This window comes from Hemitrygon akajei, unplaced genomic scaffold (genome assembly GCF_048418815.1).
Source record: "Hemitrygon akajei unplaced genomic scaffold, sHemAka1.3 Scf000090, whole genome shotgun sequence".
In the NCBI taxonomy this organism is placed as follows: domain Eukaryota; kingdom Metazoa; phylum Chordata; class Chondrichthyes; order Myliobatiformes; family Dasyatidae; genus Hemitrygon; species Hemitrygon akajei.
Window position 1 is genome coordinate 545118 of NW_027331976.1, and position 20576 is coordinate 565693.

The following is a 20576-nucleotide window of genomic DNA, read 5'->3' on the forward strand; positions in this document are numbered from 1 at the left end:
CCATCTCCCTCACACCCCTCCACTGTCCCGCTCCCCCTCTCCCTCCACATTTCCTTCTGCCCGCCAGGTGCATATTAACCCTTCGCAGACGCAGCTGGTCTTGGAAGGGGACGACATCGAGAACATCAACCGAGCCATTGAGCACGTCACCTATCGTAACGCACTACGCTTTGCCACGCCAGGAGTCCGGCCCCTCAAACTCACCACCACCATGAAGTGAGTGTGCACATCGTCCCATCACACACTCCCGGGGTGATATAGAATCATACAGCCCATTATCAGGCCCTTCGGCCCATTTAGTCCATGCTGACCAATATTCCACCTCGTTCCATCTCCCCGAACTTGAACCACATCGCTCTGAACCTCGCCCATGCATGTACCAATCCAATCCTCTCAATGTTACAATCAGACCTGCCTTCCCCGCATCGTTCCTCACTCTCATCTCCCCTCAGGTTCCCCTTGAATATTTCACCTTGCACCCTTAAACTGTGACCTCTAGTTCTACTCCCACCCAATGTGAGGGGGAAAAGCTTGTGGGAGTTTACCCTCTGAAGCGGCCAATTCACCATGGATCCCATACGCCTTCATCTTCCGGGCGAGCCCCCCACGAGAAGCTTTGTCAAATCCATGTCGACATTGTCCACAGCTCTACCTTCATCAATCACCCTCGTCACCTCGCCAAAAACCCAATCAGGCAAGTAAGTCAGGGCTTTCTATAGTTTCCAGGATTATCGCTGGTTCCCTTCTCGTTTCGTGGAACAACATTAGCTACCTGCCAGTCCTCTGGGTCTTTGCCTGTGGCTAGAGAGGACACAAAGTTATTGCTCAAGGCCCCAGGAATATCTTCTCTTGCCTCCTGGGGTATATCCCATTAGGCTTTCGGGACTTCCACCTTAATGCAAGACCCACCACTACTTCCTCCTTTACCTCGAAATGCCTGAGCGTATCACTATGCTCGGGACTGATCTCCCTATCCTCCACATCCTTCTCCTTGGCGTATACTGAAACAAAGGACCTCACTCACATCTTCCGCATCGAAGCAAATATCCTCCCCCTTATCCTTGAGTGGTCCCACCCTCTCCCGAGGTATCCTCTTACTCTCGATGTAGGTATAGAGTGTCTTGGGGTTCACCTTGTTCCTACTTGCCAAGGACTTCCCGTGGCCCCTCCCGACTTTCCCAATCCCCCCCTTTAGTGCTTTGCTGGCTTCGTCACACTCCTCAAGGGCTCTGTTTGGTTCCAGTTTCGTAATCTTCACCTGCATTTCCTTATCCCTACTTGACTAAAATCATCTTGCCTCGGCATCCAAAGCTCTCTTACCTTGCCGTCCATGTCCCCCCTTCTGATGGGAACATACCTGCCCTGTACTCTGTGCCTTCCTCAAGTCGGATGTGGACCTGCCTGAGAATAGTTGTTCCCAGTGAACTCTCCCTAGTGTCTGCCTATCGCCCTGCTCCAATTTAAATCTCTCCCACAAGATCCACACCTGTCCTTATCTATCGCTGTCCTGACAGTTAAGGAGTTGTGGTCACTGTTCCCTAACTGCTCTCTCACTGAAAGGTCAGACACCTGGCCAGGATCATTACCCAGCACCATGTCCAGTACAGCTCCTCCTCTCAATGGATTGTCCACGTATTGATTTAAGAATCCCTCTTGGATACACTTAACAAATTGTTCTCCATCTCACCCCCTTGCACAAAGAAAATCCCAGTTTACATGAGGGAAGTTGAAACCCCCATGACAACAACCCTATTATTTTCACACATTTCCTTAATCTGATTACATATCTGCTCCTCAATGTCCTGCTGGCTATTGTCTGGGGGCAGGGGGGTTAAAGAGAGGTCTGTTGTACAATCCCATCAGTGTGATTGCACCCTTCCTACTCCTGAGTTCCACCCAAATGGACTCAGAGTCCGACCCCTCCATTATGTCTCCCGGGTGCAGCTGTGATACTGCCCAGATTAGTAGTGCAATTTCCCCCCCACCCCAATCACCACCTCTTTTACCTCATCCTCTATCTTTCCTAAAACTTTGAAAGCCCCTCTCTCAACCGAGTTTCAGTAATGGCCACAACATCGTAGTTCCACGTACTGATCCATGGTAAGTTCATCACCTTTACCCATAATACACCGAGCATTCAAATATACAGAGTAGAGACCTAACCGTTACCCTCACCCTAACCATCACGTCCTGGGTGGTGGGGGTCCTTAATGATGGATGCCGCCTTTTTGAGGCATCGCCTTTTGAAAGTGTCCTCGATGGTGGGGAAGATAGTGCCCATGATGGAGCTGGCTGAGTTTACAACCCTCGGCAGCTTTTTCCGATCCTGTGCAGTGGCCCCTCCACACCAGTCGGTGATACAACCCGTCAGAATCCTCAGCAGAAACCTGTGAGAGTCTTTGGGGTGACATGCCAAGCTTGCTCAAACCCCTTGCGAAGTATAGCCACCGTCATGACAGGCTGGGCCTGGGGTAGACTCTCAGAGACGTTGACACCCAGGAACCTGAAACTGCTCACCCTTTCCACCGCTGTTCCCTCGACTTCCCAAAGTCCACAATCCGATCCTTCCGGGCAAGGGTACGGTGATGCACTTTGACCGATCAAGTGTTCAGGGAGAGTGCGTGGCCAAGCCCGGCAGCGGTGATGTACTGGAGGGGGGGGGGGGTACCCTGGGGTCTCAGTCCACAGCTCCCTGAAAGTGGCTGGCAGGCTGACTGGGTGGTAAAGGCAGCAAACTTCTTCCTTTCACTGAGACACTGAGTTAGGAAGATATTTTGCAGCTTTATAAAACTCTGGTGAGGCAGCATCATTACGCACCGAGTCGTGTGACGTGGGTGATCGCCGTCTCCGTGACTGTGACTGTTCTTGGTAAACTGCCATCGATCTAACCCCCTTCCCTCCCACAACAGCCCATAACCCTTCACTTTTCCATCATCTGTCTGCCTCGCTCCAACATTTTCCTGAAGTATCACCCTCGACTGCTGCCTCTTCCAGATCACTCCAGCCTCCCAATGCTCTCTGCGTTTAAAAAAAAAATGTTACCGGTAACACCTCCTCTAAATTTCACTCCACTCACCTTAAACGGTGTCCTCTGTGATTGGAGAAAGGTGCTGCCATCATAATCTAGTACATCTCTATCAAGACCCCTCTCATCCTCCCCCCACACACCCACAGGAGTTTGAGGCAGGGGCCATCTGTCTCAGTGTCGCCCTCTCTCACTCACCTCCCTCTTTCTCTCTCCCTCTCCCTCTCTCTTTTTCTCTCTCTCCCTTTCTTTCTCTGTTACTCTCTGTCCTTCTCTCTCTCCCTTTCTTTCTCTCTGTTACTGTCTGTCCTTCTCTCTCCCATTTCTTTTTCTCTCTCTCTGTCTCTCTCACTCCATTTCTCTGCCTCTCTCTCTCTGTCTGTCTGTCTCTCTCTGCCTCTCTCATTCTGTCTCTCTCTTTGCCTGTCTCTCTCTCTCTCTCTGTCTCTCTCACTCCATCTCTCTGCCTCTCTCTCTGTCTGTCTCTGCCTCTCTCTGTCTCTCTCACTCCATCTCTCTGCCTCTCTCTCTCTGTCTGTCTCTCTCTGTCTCTCTCACTCTGTCTCTCTCTTTGCCTGTCTGTCTCTCTCTCTCTCTCTCTGTCTCTCTCACTCCATCTCTCTGCCTCTCTCTCTGTCTGTCTGTCTCTACCTCTCTCTGTCTGTCTCTCTCTCTCTCTCTCTCTCTCACTCTGTCTCTCTGTCTCTCTGTCCCCAGGTGCTTGAGTGAGGGTCCCTGTGTTTCCGTGGCCCCAGTGGAGGGCTTGTTGGCAGTACTGGAGCCAGAGGAGCCCCGGATCATGGTGAGGGGTGAGCCCCACCTGGCGCGACCGGCTTCCGACTGTGAGGATGAGGGGGGAGTCCAGCTGTTCCCCGGGCTCCGCATCTCCTGCACCATCACCCACCACCTCCGACCCCAGGACACGGCCAGTCCGCAGCCCACCGGTAGGCGGGGGGAGAGCAGGGAAGGAGTGGTCGGGGTGGGGGGAGGTGGATAGGATTGCGGAGGTGCAGGGTTTGTATGGTCGAGGGGATTGAGGGGGAGGGTGAGGGATGGAGGGGATGTGTTTCAGAGGTCATGGAGATAGATGGGACGGTGTGGGGGGAGAGGAGTGAGTGAGGGACAGGGGGAAACGGAGCCCAGATAGGGGCCGGGTCATTGTGGGGAGAGGGGTGAGGGAGGGGTTGGTGTGTGGGTGGAGGGGGAAGGGGTATAGAGAGGGCATTGTGCAGGCTGGGGGAGCTGGGAGTCACAGCGACAGCTGGGGTGAATGTGGGGAGGGGTGAGGGGGGTCAGAGTGGGTGGAGAAGGGTTCGGTGCTGGAGGGGGAGTGTTGATTGGTTTCAGGGCTGGGTGGGGAGTGGGACAGTAAGGGTGGGGCAGTGACAGGACGTCATACGGTACGATGCTCATTTGTTTTACCCCTCCCTCACCCATTACTCCCTCACGCATCATGGCCATCTCCTTACTCCCTACACCCCCTCCTCCCCTTCCTCACTCTCTTCCCCTCTCTCTCTGCCCTCTTCACCACACCCCTCCTCTGTCCCCCGTCAAACCCCCGTCTGCCCTCTCCATGTCCCCTCTACCCACTCTCCTGCCTTCTCCACCTCCTCGCCTTGTCCATCTCCTCCCTCTGCCCACCCTCCTCCCCTCCTCTCTCTCCCCTCTTCCCCTTCCCCACCATCTTTCCCTCTGCCCTCCTCCCTCCCCTTCCTCCACCTCCTTTCCCTCTCTCTCCTCCTTGTCCTCTCCCTCCACCATTCTCCTCTTCCTCTGTCTCCTCCTCTCTTAACACCTTTTTCCCTCCTCCTCTCACTCCACTCTCCTGCCCCCTTTACCCTCCTCTCCCTCTGTATCTCTGCCCTCTTCCACAACTTCCCCCTCTATTCTCCTGCGACCCCACTCTCCAGCACAAGACCCCCTAGCGTCAGACAGCTTTATCCACAGCCTGGACTCGTGTGAGGTGTTTGTTCTGGGGGAGTCGCTGGACCCCAGTCGTGACCAGCTGCTGCTCGATCCACAGTTCATTCAGCAGAAGGGTCTGCAGGTCACCAACACCAGCAGTGTCCTCACCATCTCCGGTAGGTGGTACACACGTCCCACATTCACCCGCGGCGTCCTCCCCATCTCCGGTAGGTGGTACACACGTCCCACATTCACCCGCGGCGTCCTCCCCATCTCCGGTAGGTGGTACACACGTCCCACATTCACCCACAGCGTCCTCACCATCTCCGGTAGGTGGAACACACGTCCCACGTTCACCCGCGGCGTCCTCCCCATCTCCGGTAGGAGGTACACACGTCCCACATTCACCCGCAGCGTCCTCACCATCTCCGGTAGGTGGTACACACGTCCCACGTTCACCCGCGGCGTCCTCCCCATCTCAGGTAGGTGGTACACATGTCCCACGTTCACCCGCGGCGTCCTCCCCATCTCCGGTAGGTGGTACACACGTCCCGCATTCACCCGCGGCGTCCTCCCCATCTCCGGTAGGTGGTACACACGTCACACGTTCACCCGCAGCGTCCTCCCCATCTCCGGTAGGTGGTACACACGTCCCACATTCACCCGCGGCGTCCTCCCCATCTCCGGTAGGTGGTACACACGTCCCACATTCACCCGCAGCGTCCTGACCATCTCCGGTAGGTGGTACACACGTCCCACGTTCACCCGCAGCGTCCTGACCATCTCCGGTAGGTGGTACACACGTCCCACATTCACCCGCAGCGTCCTCCCCATCTCCGGTAGGTGGTACACACGTCCCACGTTCACCCGCGGCGTCCTCCCCATCTCCGGTAGGTGGTACACACGTCCCACGTTCACCCGCGGCGTCCTCCCCATCTCCGGTAGGTGGTACACACGTCCCACGTTCACCCGCGGCGTCCTGACCATCTCCGGTAGGTGGTACACACGTCCCACGTTCACCCGCGGCGTCCTGACCATCTCCGGTAGGTGGTACACACGTCCCACGTTCACCCGCGGCGTCCTCCCCATCTCCGGTAGGTGGTACACACGTCCCACGTTCACCCGCAGCGTCCTCCCCATCTCCGGTAGGTGGTACACACGTCCCACGTTCACCCGCAGCGTCCTCCCCATCTCCGGTAGGTGGTACACACGTCCCACGTTCACCCGCGGCGTCCTCCCCATCTCCGGTAGGTGGTACACACGTCCCACATTCACCCGCGGCGTCCTCCCCATCTCCGGTAGGTGGTACACACGTCCCACATTCACCCGCGGCGTCCTCCCCATCTCCGGTAGGTGGTACACACGTCCCACGTTCACCCGCGGCGTCCTCCCCATCTCCGGTAGGTGGTACACACGTCCCACGTTCACCCGCAGCGTCCTCACCATCTCCGGTAGGTGGTACACACGTCCCACATTCACCCGCAGCGTCCTCACCATCTCCGGTAGGTGGTACACACGTCCCACATTCACCCGCGGCTTCCTCCCCATCTCCGGTAGGTGGTACACACGTCCCACGTTCACCCGCGGCTTCCTCCCCATCTCCGGTAGGTGGTACACACGTCCCACGTTCACCCGCGGCGTCCTGACCATCTCCGGTAGGTGGTACACACGTCCCACGTTCACCCGCGGCGTCCTGACCATCTCCGGTAGGTGGTACACACGTCCCACGTTCACCCGCGGCGTCCTGACCATCTCCGGTAGGTGGTACACACGTCCCACGTTCACCCGCAGCGTCCTCCCCATCTCCGGTAGGTGGTACACACGTCCCACATTCACCCGCGGCGTCCTCCCCATCTCCGGTAGGTGGTACACACGTCCCACATTCACCCGCAGCGTCCTCCCCATCTCCGGTAGGTGGTACACACGTCCCACGTTCACCCGCGGCATCCTCCCCATCTCCGGTAGGTGGTACACACGTCCCACGTTCACCCACGGCGTCCTCCCCATCTCCGGTAGGTGGTACACACGTCCCACATTCACCCGCGGCTTCCTCCCCATCTCCGGTAGGTGGTACACACGTCCCACGTTCACCCGCGGCGTCCTCACCATCTCCGGTAGGTGGTACACACGTCCCACGTTCACCCACAGCGTCCTCCCCATCTCCGGTAGGTGGTACACACGTCCCACGTTCACCCCGCGGCGTCCTCACCATCTCCGGTAGGTGGTACACACGTCCCACGTTCACCCCGCGGTGTCCTCCCCATCTCCGGTAGGTGGTACACACGTCCCACATTCACCCGCGGCGTCCTCCCCATCTCCAGTAGGTGGTACACACGTCCCACATTCACCCACGGCGTCCTGACCATCTCCGGTAGGTGGTACACACGTCCCACATTCACCCGCAGCGTCCTCACCATCTCCGGTAGGTGGTACACACGTCCCACGTTCACCCGCGGTGTCCTCCCCATCTCCGGTAGGTGGTACACACGTCCCACGTTCACCCCGCAGCGTCCTCCCCATCTCCGGTAGGTGGTACACACGTCCCACGTTCACCCGCGGCGTCCTTCCCATCTCAGGTAGGTGGTACACACGTCCCACATTCACCCGCGGCATCCTCCCCATCTCCGGTAGGTGGTACACACGTCCCACATTCACCCGTGGCGTCCTCACCATCTCCGGTAGGTGGTACACACGTCCCACATTCACCCGCGGCGTCCTCACCATCTCCGGTAGGTGGTACACACGTCCCGCAGTGAGAACACCATCGTCCTCACCACACAGTGTCCCAACGAGGGCACGACACATACAGTCCAAAACACATTCCGTCACACACAATCTCAAACACGACACTGTCACACACAGTTGAAAACACAGCCCTCTCATATACAATCACAAATTTACACCCAGTCATATACAGCTCCAAGCAGACACGTGGGGTCTGACCCCCTCTGCTTCTCTCTGTTTGCAGGCGTCGAGAGTATCGGTGTCTACGAGCTGGTGCTGCGTGGCATTCACTACCGTGTAGAGCCAGGCGCTGCGTTGTACGAGCGCAAGTTTCGTCTGCTGTGTGGGGAGATGAACGGGCGGTATGTTAGCAACGAGTTCACTGTAGAGGTAAGGTGCAAGAACAGTGTTGATGGAGCATCACACTGTTGAGGGATTGTCACTCCCCCCCTAATCCTGACCCTCCATAATACTCTGTCAAGGGAGTGTAACTCCCCCTCAAGCCCTGTCCCTGCATAATACACTTTCGAGGGAGTGTCACTCCCCCCGAACCCTGTTCCTCCTTAATAAACTGTTGAAGGATGTCACCGCCTCTCTAATCCTGCCCTCCAGAAAACGCTGTTAAGGGAGTGTCATTCTCCATTGAATTCTGTCCTTCTAGAACACACTATCGAGGGACATCACCACCCCCCCCAATCCTGTCCCTCGAGGTCACACTGTCGAGGGAGTGTTACACCCCCTCTAACCCTGTCCCTGCATAATACATTGTCGAGGGAGTGTCAGTCCACCTCTAAAACGGTCCCTCGAGGTCATACTGTTGAGGGATTGTCTCACTCCCTCTAACCCAGTCCCTCCAAAACACACTTTCGAGGGAATGTCACTCCCCCTCTAATCCTTTCTCTACACAGTGCACTGTGGAAGCGGTGGGTCCCGCCCGTAACCCTGTCACTCCGGTTTACACTGCGGAAGGTGTGGGTCCCGCCCGTAACCCTGTCGCTCCGGTTTACACTGTGGAAGTGGTGGGTCCCGCCCGTAACCCTGTCGCTCCGGTTTACACTGCGGAAGTGGTGGGTCCCGCCCGTAACCCTGTCGCTCCGGTTTACACTGTGGAAGTGGTGCGTCGTGCCCGTAACCCTGTCGCTCCGGTTTACACTGTGGAAGGTGTGGGTCGTGCCCGTAACCCTGTCACTCCGGTTTACACTGTGGAAGCGGTGGGTCGTGCCCGTAACCCTGTCGCTCCGGTTTACACTGTGGAAGGTGTGGGTCGTGCCCGTAACCCTGTCACTCCGGTTTACACTGTGGAAGCGGTGGTTCCCGCCGGTAACCCTGTCGCTCCGGTTTACACTGTGGAAGCGGTGGGTCCCGCCCGTAACCCTGTCGCTCCGGTTTACACTGTGGAAGCGGTGGGTCCCGCCCGTAACCCTGTCGCTCCGGTTTACACTGCGGAAGTGGTGGGTCCCGCCCGTAACCCTGTCGCTCCGGTTTACACTGTGGAAGTGGTGGGTCGTGCCCGTAACCCTGTCGCTCCGGTTTACACTGTGGAAGGTGTGGGTCGTGCCCGTAACCCTGTCACTCCGGTTTACACTGTGGAAGCGGTGGGTCGTGCCCGTAACCCTGTCGCTCCGGTTTACACTGTGGAAGGTGTGGGTCGTGCCCGTAACCCTGTCACTCCGGTTTACACTGTGGAAGCGGTGGGTCCCGCCGGTAACCCTGTCGCTCCGGTTTACACTGTGGAAGCGGTGGGTCCCGCCCGTAACCCTGTCGCTCCGGTTTACACTGTGGAAGCGGTGGGTCCCGCCCGTAACCCTGTCGCTCCGGTTTACACTGTGGAAGTGGTGGGTCGTGCCCGTAACCCTGTCGCTCCGGTTTACACTGTGGAAGGTGTGGGTCCCGCCCGTAAACCTGTCGCTCCGGTTTACACTGTGGAAGTGGTGGGTCGTGCCCGTAACCCTGTCGCTCCGGTTTACACTGTGGAAGTGGTGGGTCCCGCCCGTAACCCTGTCGCTCCGGTTTACACTGTGGAAGTGGTGGGTCGTGCCCGTAACCCTGTCGCTCCGGTTTACACTGCGGAAGTGGTGGGTCGTGCCCGTAACCCTGTCGCTCCGGTTTACACTGCGGAAGTGGTGGGTCGTGCCCGTAACCCTGTCGCTCCGGTTTACACTGTGGAAGTGGTGGGTCCCGCCCGTAACCCTGTCGCTCCGGTTTACACTGTGGAAGCGGTGGGTCCCGCCCGTAACCCTGTCGCTCCGGTTTACACTGTGGAAGTGGTGGGTCCCGCCCGTAACCCTGTCGCTCCGGTTTACACTGTGGAAGGGGTGGGTCCCGCCCGTAACCCTGTCTCTCCGGTTTACACTGTGGAAGTGGTGGGTCGTGCCCGTAACCCTGTCGCTCCGGTTTACACTGTGGAAGTGGTGGGACGTGCCCGTAACCCTGTCGCTCCGGTTTACACTGTGGAAGTGGTGGGTCCCGCCCGTAACCCTGTCGCTCCGGTTTACACTGTGGAAGTGGTGGGTCGTGCCCGTAACCCTGTCGCTCCGGTTTACACTGTGGAAGTGGTGGGTCGTGCCCGTAACCCTGTCGCTCCGGTTTACACTGTGGAAGCGGTGGGTCGTGCCCGTAACCCTGTCGCTCCGGTTTACACTGTGGAAGCGGTGGGTCCCGCCCGTAACCCTGTCGCTCCGGTTTACACTGTGGAAGTGGTGGGTCCCGCCCGTAACCCTGTCGCTCCGGTTTACACTGTGGAAGCGGTGGGTCGTGCCCGTAACCCTGTCGCTCCGGTTTACACTGTGGAAGCGGTGGGTCCCGCCCGCAACCCTGTCGCTCCGGTTTACACTGTGGAAGCGGTGGGTCCCGCCCGTAACCCTGTAGCTCCGTTTTACACTGTGGAAGTGGTGGGTCCCGCCCGTAACCCTGTCGCTCCGGTTTACACTGTGGAAGCGGTGGGTCGTGCCCGTAACCCTGTCGCTCCGGTTTACACTGCGGAAGTGGTGGGTCCCGCCCGTAACCCTGTCGCTCCGGTTTACACTGTTGAAGTGGTGGGTCCCGCCCGTAACCCTGTCGCTCCGGTTTACACTGTGGAAGTGGTGGGTCGTGCCCTTAATCCTGTCGCTCCGGTTTACACTGCGGAAGTGGTGGGTCGCGCCCGTAACCCTGTCGCTCCGGTTTACACTGTGGAAGTGGTGGGTCGTGCCCGTAATCCTGTCGCTCCGGTTTACACTGTGGAAGTGGTGGGTCGTGCCCGTAATCCTGTCGCTCCGGTTTACACTGTGGAAGTGGTGGGTCGTGCGCGTAATCCTGTCGCTCCGGTTTACACTGTGGAAGTGGTGGGTCGTGCCCGTAATCCTGTCGCTCCGGTTTACACTGTGGAAGCGGTGGGTCCCGCCCGTAACCCTGTCGCTCCGGTTTACACTGTGGAAGCGGTGGGTCCCGCCCGTAACCCTGTCGCTCCGGTTTACACTGTGGAAGTGGTGGGTCCCGCCCGTAACCCTGTCGCTCCGGTTTACACTGTGGAAGCGGTGGGTCGTGCCCGTAATCCTGTCGCTCCGGTTTACACTGTGGAAGTGGTGGGTCGTGCCCGTAATCCTGTCGCTCCGGTTTACACTGTGGAAGCGGTGGGTCCCGCCCGTAACCCTGTCGCTCCGGTTTACACTCTGGAAGGTGTGGGTCGTGCCCGTAACCCTGTCGCTCCGGTTTACACTGTGGAAGGTGTGGGTCGTGCCCGTAACCCTGTCGCTCCGGTTTACACTGTGGAAGCGGTGGGTCTCGCCCGTAACCCTGTCGCTCCGGTTTACACTGTGGAAGCGGTGGGTCCCGCCCGTAACCCTGTCGCTCCGGTTTACACTGTGGAAGCGGTGGGTCCCGCCCGTAACCCTGTCGCTCCGGTTTACTCTGTGGAAGTGGTGTGTCGTGCCCGTAACCCTGTCGCTCCGGTTTACACTGTGGAAGCGGTGGGTCCCGCCCGTAACCCTGTAGCTCCGGTTTACATTGTGGAAGTGGTGGGTCCCTCCCGTAACCCTGTCACTCCGGTTTACACTGTGGAAGTGGTGGGTCCCGCCCGTAACCCTGTCGCTCCGGTTTACACTGTGGAAGTGGTGGGTCCCGCCCGTAACCCTGTCGCTCCGGTTTACACTGTGGAAGTGGTGGGTCCCGCCTGTAACCCTGTCGCTCCGGTTTACACTGTGGAAGTGGTGGGTCCCGCCCGTAACCCTGTCGCTCCGGTTTACACTGTGGAAGTGGTGGGTCCCGCCCGTAACCCTGTCGCTCCGGTTTACACTGCGGAAGTGGTGGGTCTCGCCCGTAACCCTGTCGCTCCGGTTTACACTGCGGAAGTGGTGGGTCGCGCCCGTAACCCAGTCGCTCCGGTTTACACTGTGAAAGTGGTGGGTCCCGCCCGTAACCCTGTCGCTCCGGTTTACACTGTGGAAGTGGTGGGTCCCGCCCGTAACCCTGTCGCTCCGGTTTACACTGTGGAAGTGGTGGGTCCCGCCCGTAACCCTGTCGCTCCGGTTTACACTGTGGAAGTGGTGGGTCCCGCCCGTAACCCTGTCGCTCCGGTTTACACTGCGGAAGTGGTGGGTCTCGCCCGTAACCCTGTCGCTCCGGTTTACACTGCGGAAGTGGTGGGTCGCGCCCGTAACCCAGTCGCTCCGGTTTACACTGCGGAAGTGGTGGGTCGTCCCGTAATCCTGTCGCTCCGGTTTACACTGCGGAAGTGGTGGGTCGTGCCGGTAACCCTGTCGCTCCGGTTTACACTGTGGAAGTGGTGGGTCCCGCCCGTAACCCTGTCGCTCCGGTTTACACTGTGGAAGTGGTGGATCCCGCCCGTAACCCTGTCGCTCCGGTTTACACTGTGGAAGCGGTGGGTCCCGCCCGTAACCCTGTCGCTCCGGTTTACACTGTGGAACCGGTGGGTCCCGCCCGTAACCCTGTCGCTCCGGTTTACACTGTGGAAGTGGTGGGTCCCTCCCGTAACCCAGTCGCTCCGGTTTACACTGTGGAAGCGGTGGGTCCCGCCGGTAACCCTGTCGCTCCGGTTTACACTGTGGAAGTGGTGGGTCCCGCCCGTAACCCTGTCGCTCCGGTTTACACTGTGGAAGCGGTGGGTCCCGCCCGTAACCCTGTCGCTCCGGTTTACACTGTGGAAGCGGTGGGTCTCGCCCGTAACCCTGTCGCTCCGGTTTACACTGCGGAAGTGGTGGGTCGTGCCCGTAACCCTGTCGCTCCGGTTTACACTGTGGAAGTGGTGGGTCCCGCCCGTAACCCTGTCGCTCCGGTTTACACTGTGGAAGTGGTGGGTCCCGCCCGTAACCCTGTCGCTCCGGTTTACACTGCGGAAGTGGTGGGTCGCGCCTGTAACCCTGTCGCTCCGGTTTACACTGTGGAAGTGGTGGGTCCCGCCCGTAACCCTGTCGCTCCGGTTTACACTGTGGAAGTGGTGGGTCGTGCCCGTAACCCTGTCGCTCCGGTTTACACTGTGGAAGGTGTGGGTCGTGCCCGTAACCCTGTCGCTCCGGTTTACACTGTGGAAGGTGTGGGTCCTGCCCGTAACCCTGTCGCTCCGGTTTACACTGTGGAAGGTGTGGGTCCTGCCCGTAACCCTGTCGCTCCGGTTTACACTGTGGAAGGTGTGGGTCCCGCCCGTAACCCTGTCGCTCCGGTTTACACTGTGGAAGTGGTGGGTCGTGCCCGTAACCCTGTCGCTCCGGTTTACACTGTGGAAGCGGTGGGTCGCGCCCGTAACCCTGTCGCTCCGGTTTACACTGTGGAAGCGGTGGGTCCCGCCCGTAACCCTGTCGCTCCGGTTTACACTGTGGAAGCGGTGGGTCCCGCCCGTAACCCTGTCGCTCCGGTTTACACTGTGGAAGCGGTGGGTCCCGCCCGTAACCCTGTCGCTCCGGTTTACACTGTGGAAGCGGTGGGTCCCGCCCGTAACCCTGTCGCTCCGGTTTACACTGTGGAAGGTGTGGGTCCCGCCCGTAACCCTGTCGCTCCGGTTTACACTGTGGAAGCGGTGGGTCCCGCCCGTAACCATGTCGCTCCGGTTTACACTGTGGAAGCGGTGGGTCGCGCCCGTAACCCTGTCGCTCCGGTTTACACTGTGGAAGTGGTGGGTCCCGCCCGTAACCCTGTCGCTCCGGTTTACACTGCGGAAGTGGTGGGTCGCGCCCGTAACCCTGTCGCTCCGCTTTACACTGCGGAAGTGGTGGGTCCCGCCCGTAACCCTGTCGCTCCGGTTTACACTGTGGAAGTGGTGTGTCGCGCCCGTAACCCTGTCGCTCCGGTTTACACTGTGGAAGTGGTGTGTCGCGCCCGTAACCCTGTCGCTCCGGTTTACACTGTGGAAGCGGTGGGTCCCGCGCGTAACCCTGTCGCTCCGGTTTACACTGTGGAAGTGGTGTGTCGCGCCCGTAACCCTGTCGCTCCGGTTTACACTGTGGAAGTGGTGTGTCGCGCCCGTAACCCTGTCGCTCCGGTTTACACTGCGGAAGTGGTGGGTCGTGCCCGTAACCCTGTCGCTCCGGTTTACACTGTGGAAGTGGTGGGTCGCGCCCGTAACCCTGTCGCTCCGGTTTACACTGTGGAAGTGGTGGGTCCCGCCCGTAACCCTGTCGCTCCGGTTTACACTGTGGAAGCGGTGGGTCTCGCCCGTAACCCTGTCGCTCCGGTTTACACTGTGGAAGCGGTGGGTCTCGCCCGTAACCCTGTCGCTCCGGTTTACACTGTGGAAGCGGTGGGTCCCGCCCGTAACCCTGTCGCTCCGGTTTACACTGTGGAAGCGGTGGGTCCCGCCCGTAATCCTGTCGCTCCGGTTTACACTGTGGAAGGTGTGGGTCGTGCCCGTAATCCTGTCGCTCCGGTTTACACTGTGGAAGTGGTGGGTCCCGCCCGTAACCCTGTCGCTCCGGTTTACACTGTGGAAGTGATGGGTCGCGCCCGTAACCCTGTCGCTCCGGTTTACACTGTGGAAGTGGTGGGTCCCGCCCGTAACCCTGTCGCTTCGGTTTACACTGTGGAAGTGGTGGGTCCCGCCCGTAACCCTGTCGCTCCGGTTTACACTGTGGAAGCGGTGGGTCCCGCCCGTAACCCTGTCGCTCCGGTTTACACTGTGGAAGCGGTGGGTCCCGCCCGTAACCCTGTCGCTCCTGTTTACACTGCGGAAGTGGTGGGTCGTGCCCGTAACCCTGTCGCTCCGGTTTACACTGTGGAAGTGGTGGGTCCCGCCCGTAACCCTGTCGCTCCGGTTTACACTGTGGAAGCGGTGGGTCCCGCCCGTAACCCTGTCGCTCCGGTTTACACTGCGGAAGTGGTGGGTCGTGCCCGTAACCCTGTCGCTCCGGTTTACACTGTGGAAGTGGTGGGTCGCGCCCGTAACCCTGTCGCTCCGGTTTACACTGTGGAAGCGGTGGGTCCCGCCCGTAACCCTGTCGCTCCGGTTTACACTGTGGAAGTGGTGGGTCGTGCCCGTAACCCTGTCGCTCCGGTTTACACTGTGGAAGCGGTGGGTCCCGCCCGTAACTCTGTCGCTCCGGTTTACACTGCGGAAGCGGTGGGTCCCGCCCGTAACCCTGTCGCTCCGGTTTACACTGTGGAAGTGGTGGGTCGCGCCCGTAACCTTGTCGCTCCGGTTTACACTGTGGAAGCGGTGGGTCCCGCCCGTAACTCTGTCGCTCCGGTTTACACTGTGGAAGCGGTGGGTCCCGCCCGTAACCCTGTCGCTCCGCTTTACACTGTGGAAGTGGTGGGTCGCGCCCGTAACCCTGTCGCTCCGGTTTACACTGTGGAAGTGGTGGGTCCCGCCCGTAACCCTGTCGCTCCGGTTTACACTGTGGAAGGTGTGGGTCCCGCCCGTAACCCTGTCGCTCCGGTTTACACTGTGGAAGCGGTGGGTCCCGCCCGTAACCCTGTCGCTCCGGTTTACACTGTGGAAGTGGTGGGTCCCGCCCGTAACCCTGTCGCTCCGGTTTACACTGTGGAAGCGGTGGGTCCCGCCCGTAACTCTGTCGCTCCGGTTTACACTGTGGAAGCGGTGGGTCCCGCCCGTAACCATGTCGCTCCGGTTTACACTGTGGAAGTGGTGGGTCCCGCCTGTAACCCTGTCGCTCCGGTTTACACTGTGGAAGTGGTGGGTCGTGCCCGTAACCCTGTCGCTCCGGTTTACACTGTGGAAGGTGTGGGTCGTGCCCGTAACCCTGTCGCTCCGGTTTACACTGTGGAAGGTGTGGGTCCTGCCCGTAACCCTGTCGCTCCGGTTTACACTGTGGAAGGTGTGGGTCCCGCCCGTAACCCTGTCGCTCCGGTTTACACTGTGGAAGGTGTGGGTCCCGCCCGTAACCCTGTCGCTCCGCTTTACACTGTGGAAGTGGTGGGTCGCGCCCGTAACCCTGTCGCTCCGGTTTACACTGTGGAAGTGGTGGGTCCCGCCCGTAACCCTGTCGCTCCGGTTTACACTGTGGAAGTGGTGGGTCGTGCCCGTAACCCTGTCGCTCCGGTTTACACTGTGGAAGGTGTGGGTCGTGCCCGTAACCCTGTCGCTCCGGTTTACACTGTGGAAGGTGTGGGTCCCGCCCGTAACCCTGTCGCTCCGGTTTACACTGTGGAAGGTGTGGGTCCCGCCCGTAACCCTGTCGCTCCGGTTTACACTGTGGAAGGTGTGGGTCCCGCCCGTAACCCTGTCGCTCCGGTTTACACTGTGGAAGTGGTGGGTCGTGCCCGTAACCCTGTCGCTCCGGTTTACACTGTGGAAGCGGTGGGTCGCGCCCGTAACCCTGTCGCTCCGGTTTACACTGTGGAAGCGGTGGGTCCCGCCCGTAACCCTGTCGCTCCGGTTTACACTGTGGAAGCGGTGGGTCCCGCCCGTAACCCTGTCGCTCCGGTTTACACTGTGGAAGCGGTGGGTCTCGCCCGTAACCCTGTCGCTCCGGTTTACACTGTGGAAGCGGTGGGTCCCGCCCGTAACCATGTCGCTCCGGTTTACACTGTGGAAGCGGTGGGTCGCGCCCGTAACCCTGTCGCTCCGGTTTACACTGTGGAAGTGGTGGGTCCCGCCCGTAACCCTGTCGCTCCGGTTTACACTGCGGAAGTGGTGGGTCGTGCCCGTAACCCTGTCGCTCCGGTTTACACTGTGGAAGTGGTGGGTCGCGCCCGTAACCCTGTCGCTCCGGTTTACACTGTGGAAGTGGTGGGTCCCGCCCGTAACCCTGTCGCTCCGGTTTACACTGTGGAAGCGGTGGGTCTCGCCCGTAACCCTGTCGCTCCGGTTTACACTGTGGAAGCGGTGGGTCTCGCCCGTAACCCTGTCGCTCCGGTTTACACTGTGGAAGCGGTGGGTCCCGCCCGTAACCCTGTCGCTCCGGTTTACACTGTGGAAGCGGTGGGTCCCGCCCGTAATCCTGTCGCTCCGGTTTACACTGTGGAAGGTGTGGGTCGTGCCCGTAATCCTGTCGCTCCGGTTTACACTGTGGAAGTGGTGGGTCCCGCCCGTAACCCTGTCGCTCCGGTTTACACTGTGGAAGTGATGGGTCGCGCCCGTAACCCTGTCGCTCCGGTTTACACTGTGGAAGGTGTGGGTCGTGCCCGTAACCCTGTCGCTCCAGTTTACACTGTGGAAGTGATGGGTCGCGCCCGTAACCCTGTCGCTCCGGTTTACACTGTGGAAGTGGTGGGTCCCGCCCGTAACCCTGTCGCTTCGGTTTACACTGTGGAAGTGGTGGGTCCCGCCCGTAACCCTGTCGCTCCGGTTTACACTGCGGAAGTGGTGGGTCGTGCCCGTAATCCTGTCGCTCCGGTTTACACTGCGGAAGTGGTGGGTCCCGCCCGTAACCCTGTCGCTCCGGTTTACACTGTGGAAGCGGTGGGTCCCGCCCGTAACCCTGTCGCTCCGGTTTACACTGTGGAAGTGGTGGGTCCCGCCCGTAACCCTGTCGCTCCGGTTTACACTGTGGAAGTGGTGGGTCCCGCCCGTAACCCTGTCGCTCCGGTTTACACTGTGGAAGCGGTGGGTCCCGCCCGTAACCCTGTCGCTCCGGTTTACACTGTGGAAGTGGTGGGTCCCGCCCGTAACCCTGTCGCTCCGGTTTACACTGTGGAAGTGGTGGGTCGTGCCCGTAACCCTGTCGCTCCGGTTTACACTGTGGAAGTGGTGTGTCGTGCCCGTAACCCTGTCGCTCCGGTTTACACTGTGGAAGCGGTGGGTCCCGCCCGTCACCCTGTCGCTCCGGTTTACACTGTGGAAGCGGTGGGTCCCGCCCGTAACCCTGTCGCTCCGGTTTACACTGTGGAAGCGGTGGGTCCCGCCCGTAACCCTGTCGCTCCGGTTTACACTGCGGAAGTGGTGGGTCGTGCCCGTAACCCTGTCGCTCCGGTTTACACTGTGGAAGTGGTGGGTCCCGCCCGTAACCCTGTCGCTCCGGTTTACACTGTGGAAGCGGTGGGTCCCGCCCGTAACCCTGTCGCTCCGGTTTACACTGCGGAAGTGGTGGGTCGTGCCCGTAACCCTGTCGCTCCGGTTTACACTGTGGAAGTGGTGGGTCGTGCCCGTAACCCTGTCGCTCCGGTTTACACTGTGGAAGCGGTGGGTCCCGCCCGTAACCCTGTCGCTCCGGTTTACACTGTGGAAGTGGTGGGTCCCGCCCGTAACCCTGTCGCTCCGGTTTACACTGTGGAAGCGGTGGGTCCCGCCCGTAACTCTGTCGCTCCGGTTTACACTGTGGAAGCGGTGGGTCCCGCCCGTAACCCTGTCGCTCCGGTTTACACTGTGGAAGTGGTGGGTCGCGCCCGTAACCTTGTCGCTCCGGTTTACACTGTGGAAGTGGTGGGTCCCGCCCGTAACCCTGTCGCTCCGGTTTACACTGTGGAAGCGGTGGGTCCCGCCCGTAACACTGTCGCTCCGGTTTACACTGTGGAAGCGGTGGGTCCCGCCCGTAACCCTGTCGCTCCGCTTTACACTGTGGAAGTGGTGGGTCGCGCCCGTAACCCTGTCGCTCCGGTTTACACTGTGGAAGTGGTGGGTCCCGCCCGTAACCCTGTCGCTCCGGTTTACACTGTGGAAGGTGTGGGTCCCGCCCGTAACCCTGTCGCTCCGGTTTACACTGTGGAAGCGGTGGGTCCCGCCCGTAACCCTGTCGCTCCGGTTTACACTGTGGAAGTGGTGGGTCCCGCCCGTAACCCTGTCGCTCCGGTTTACACTGTGGAAGCGGTGGGTCCCGCCCGTAACTCTGTCGCTCCGGTTTACACTGTGGAAGCGGTGGGTCCCGCCCGTAACCCTGTCGCTCCGCTTTACACTGTGGAAGTGGTGGGTCGCGCCCGTAACCCTGTCGCTCCGGTTTACACTGTGGAAGTGGTGGGTCCCGCCCGTAACCCAGTCGCTCCGGTTTACACTGTGGAAGGTGTGGGTCCCGCCCGTAACCCTGTCGCTCCGGTTTACACTGTGGAAGCGGTGGGTCCCGCCCGTAACCCTGTCGCTCCGGTTTACACTGTGGAAGTGGTGGGTCCCACCCGTAACCCTGTCGCTCCGGTTTACACTGTGGAAGCGGTGGGTCCCGCCCGTAAATCTGTCGCTCCGGTTTACACTGTGGAAGCGGTGGGTCCCGCCCGTAACCCTGTCGCTCCGGTTTACACTGTGGAAGTGGTGGGTCGCGCCCGTAACCCTGTCGCTCCGGTTTACACTGTGGAAGTGGTGGGTCCCGCCCGTAACCCTGTCTCTCCGGTTTACACTGTGGAAGGTGTGGGTCCCGCCCGTAACCCTGTCGCTCCGGTTTACACTGTGGAAGCGGTGGGTCCCGCCCGTAACCCTGTCGCTCCGGTTTACACTGTGGAAGCGGTGGGTCCCGCCCGTAACCCTGTCGCTCCGGTTTACACTGCGGAAGTGGTGGGTCGTGCCCGTAACCCTGTCGCTCCGGTTTACACTGCGGAAGTGGTGGGTCGCGCCCGTAACCCTGTCGCTCCGGTTTACACTGTGGAAGTGGTGGGTCCCGCCCGTAACCCTGTCGCTCCGGTTTACACTGTGGAAGCGGTGGGTCCCGCCCGTAACCCTGTCGCTCCGGTTTACACTGTGGAAGTGGTGGGTCCCGCCCGTAACCCTGTCGCTCCGGTTTACACTGTGGAAGCGGTGGGTCCCGCCCGTAGCCCTGTCGCTCCGGTTTACACTGTGGAAGTGGTGGTTCACGCCCGTAACCCTGTCGCTCCGGTTTACACTGTGGAAGTGGTGGGTCCCGCCCGTAACCCTGTCGCTCCGGTTTACACTGTGGAAGTGGTGGGTCCCGCCCGTAACCCTGTCGCTCCGGTTTACACTGTGGAAGTGGTGGGTCCCGCCCGTAACCCTGTCGCTCCGGTTTACACTGTGGAAGCGGTGGGTCCCGCCCGTAACCCTGTCTCTCCGGTTTACACTCTGGAAGGTGTGGGTCGTGCCCGTAACCCTGTCGCTCCGGTTTACACTGTGGAAGTGGTGGTTCACGCCCGTAACCCTGTCGCTCCGGTTTACACTGTGGAAGTGGTGGGTCCCGCCCGTAACCCTGTCGCTCCGGTTTACACTGTGGAAGTGGTGGGTCCCGCCCGTAACCCTGTCGCTCCGGTTTACACTGTGGAAGTGGTGGGTCCCGCCCGTAACCCTGTCGCTCCGGTTTACACTGTGGAAGCGGTGGGTCCCGCCCGTAACCCTGTCTCTCCGGTTTACACTCTGGAAGGTGTGGGTCGTGCCCGTAACCCTGTCGCTCCGGTTTACACTCTGGAAGGTGTGGGTCGTGCCCGTAACCCTGTCGCTCCGGTTTACACTGCGGAAGCGGTGGGTCGCGCCCGTAACCCTGTCGCTCCGGTTTACACTGTGGAAGCGGTGGTTCACGCCCCTGGATGTCATTAAATATTTGTTTATTTGTTGAGATCCAGCCTGGATAGGCCCGTCTGGTCCTTCGAGCCACGATGAGCATAA

At 59.9% G+C, this 20576-nt stretch overlaps 1 protein-coding gene across 1 annotated transcript in view; it reads left to right on the top strand.

Annotated features, from left to right (window-relative positions):
- LOC140722827 (calsyntenin-3-like) overlaps positions 1 to 20576 on the top strand; it is a 357884-nt gene that overhangs the window by 63669 nt on the left and 273639 nt on the right. Inside the window, 4 exon segments of the mRNA XM_073037480.1 lie at positions 68 to 216; positions 3743 to 3969; positions 4936 to 5106; positions 7899 to 8044. Coding sequence (XP_072893581.1) covers positions 68 to 216; positions 3743 to 3969; positions 4936 to 5106; positions 7899 to 8044 — 693 coding nt within the window.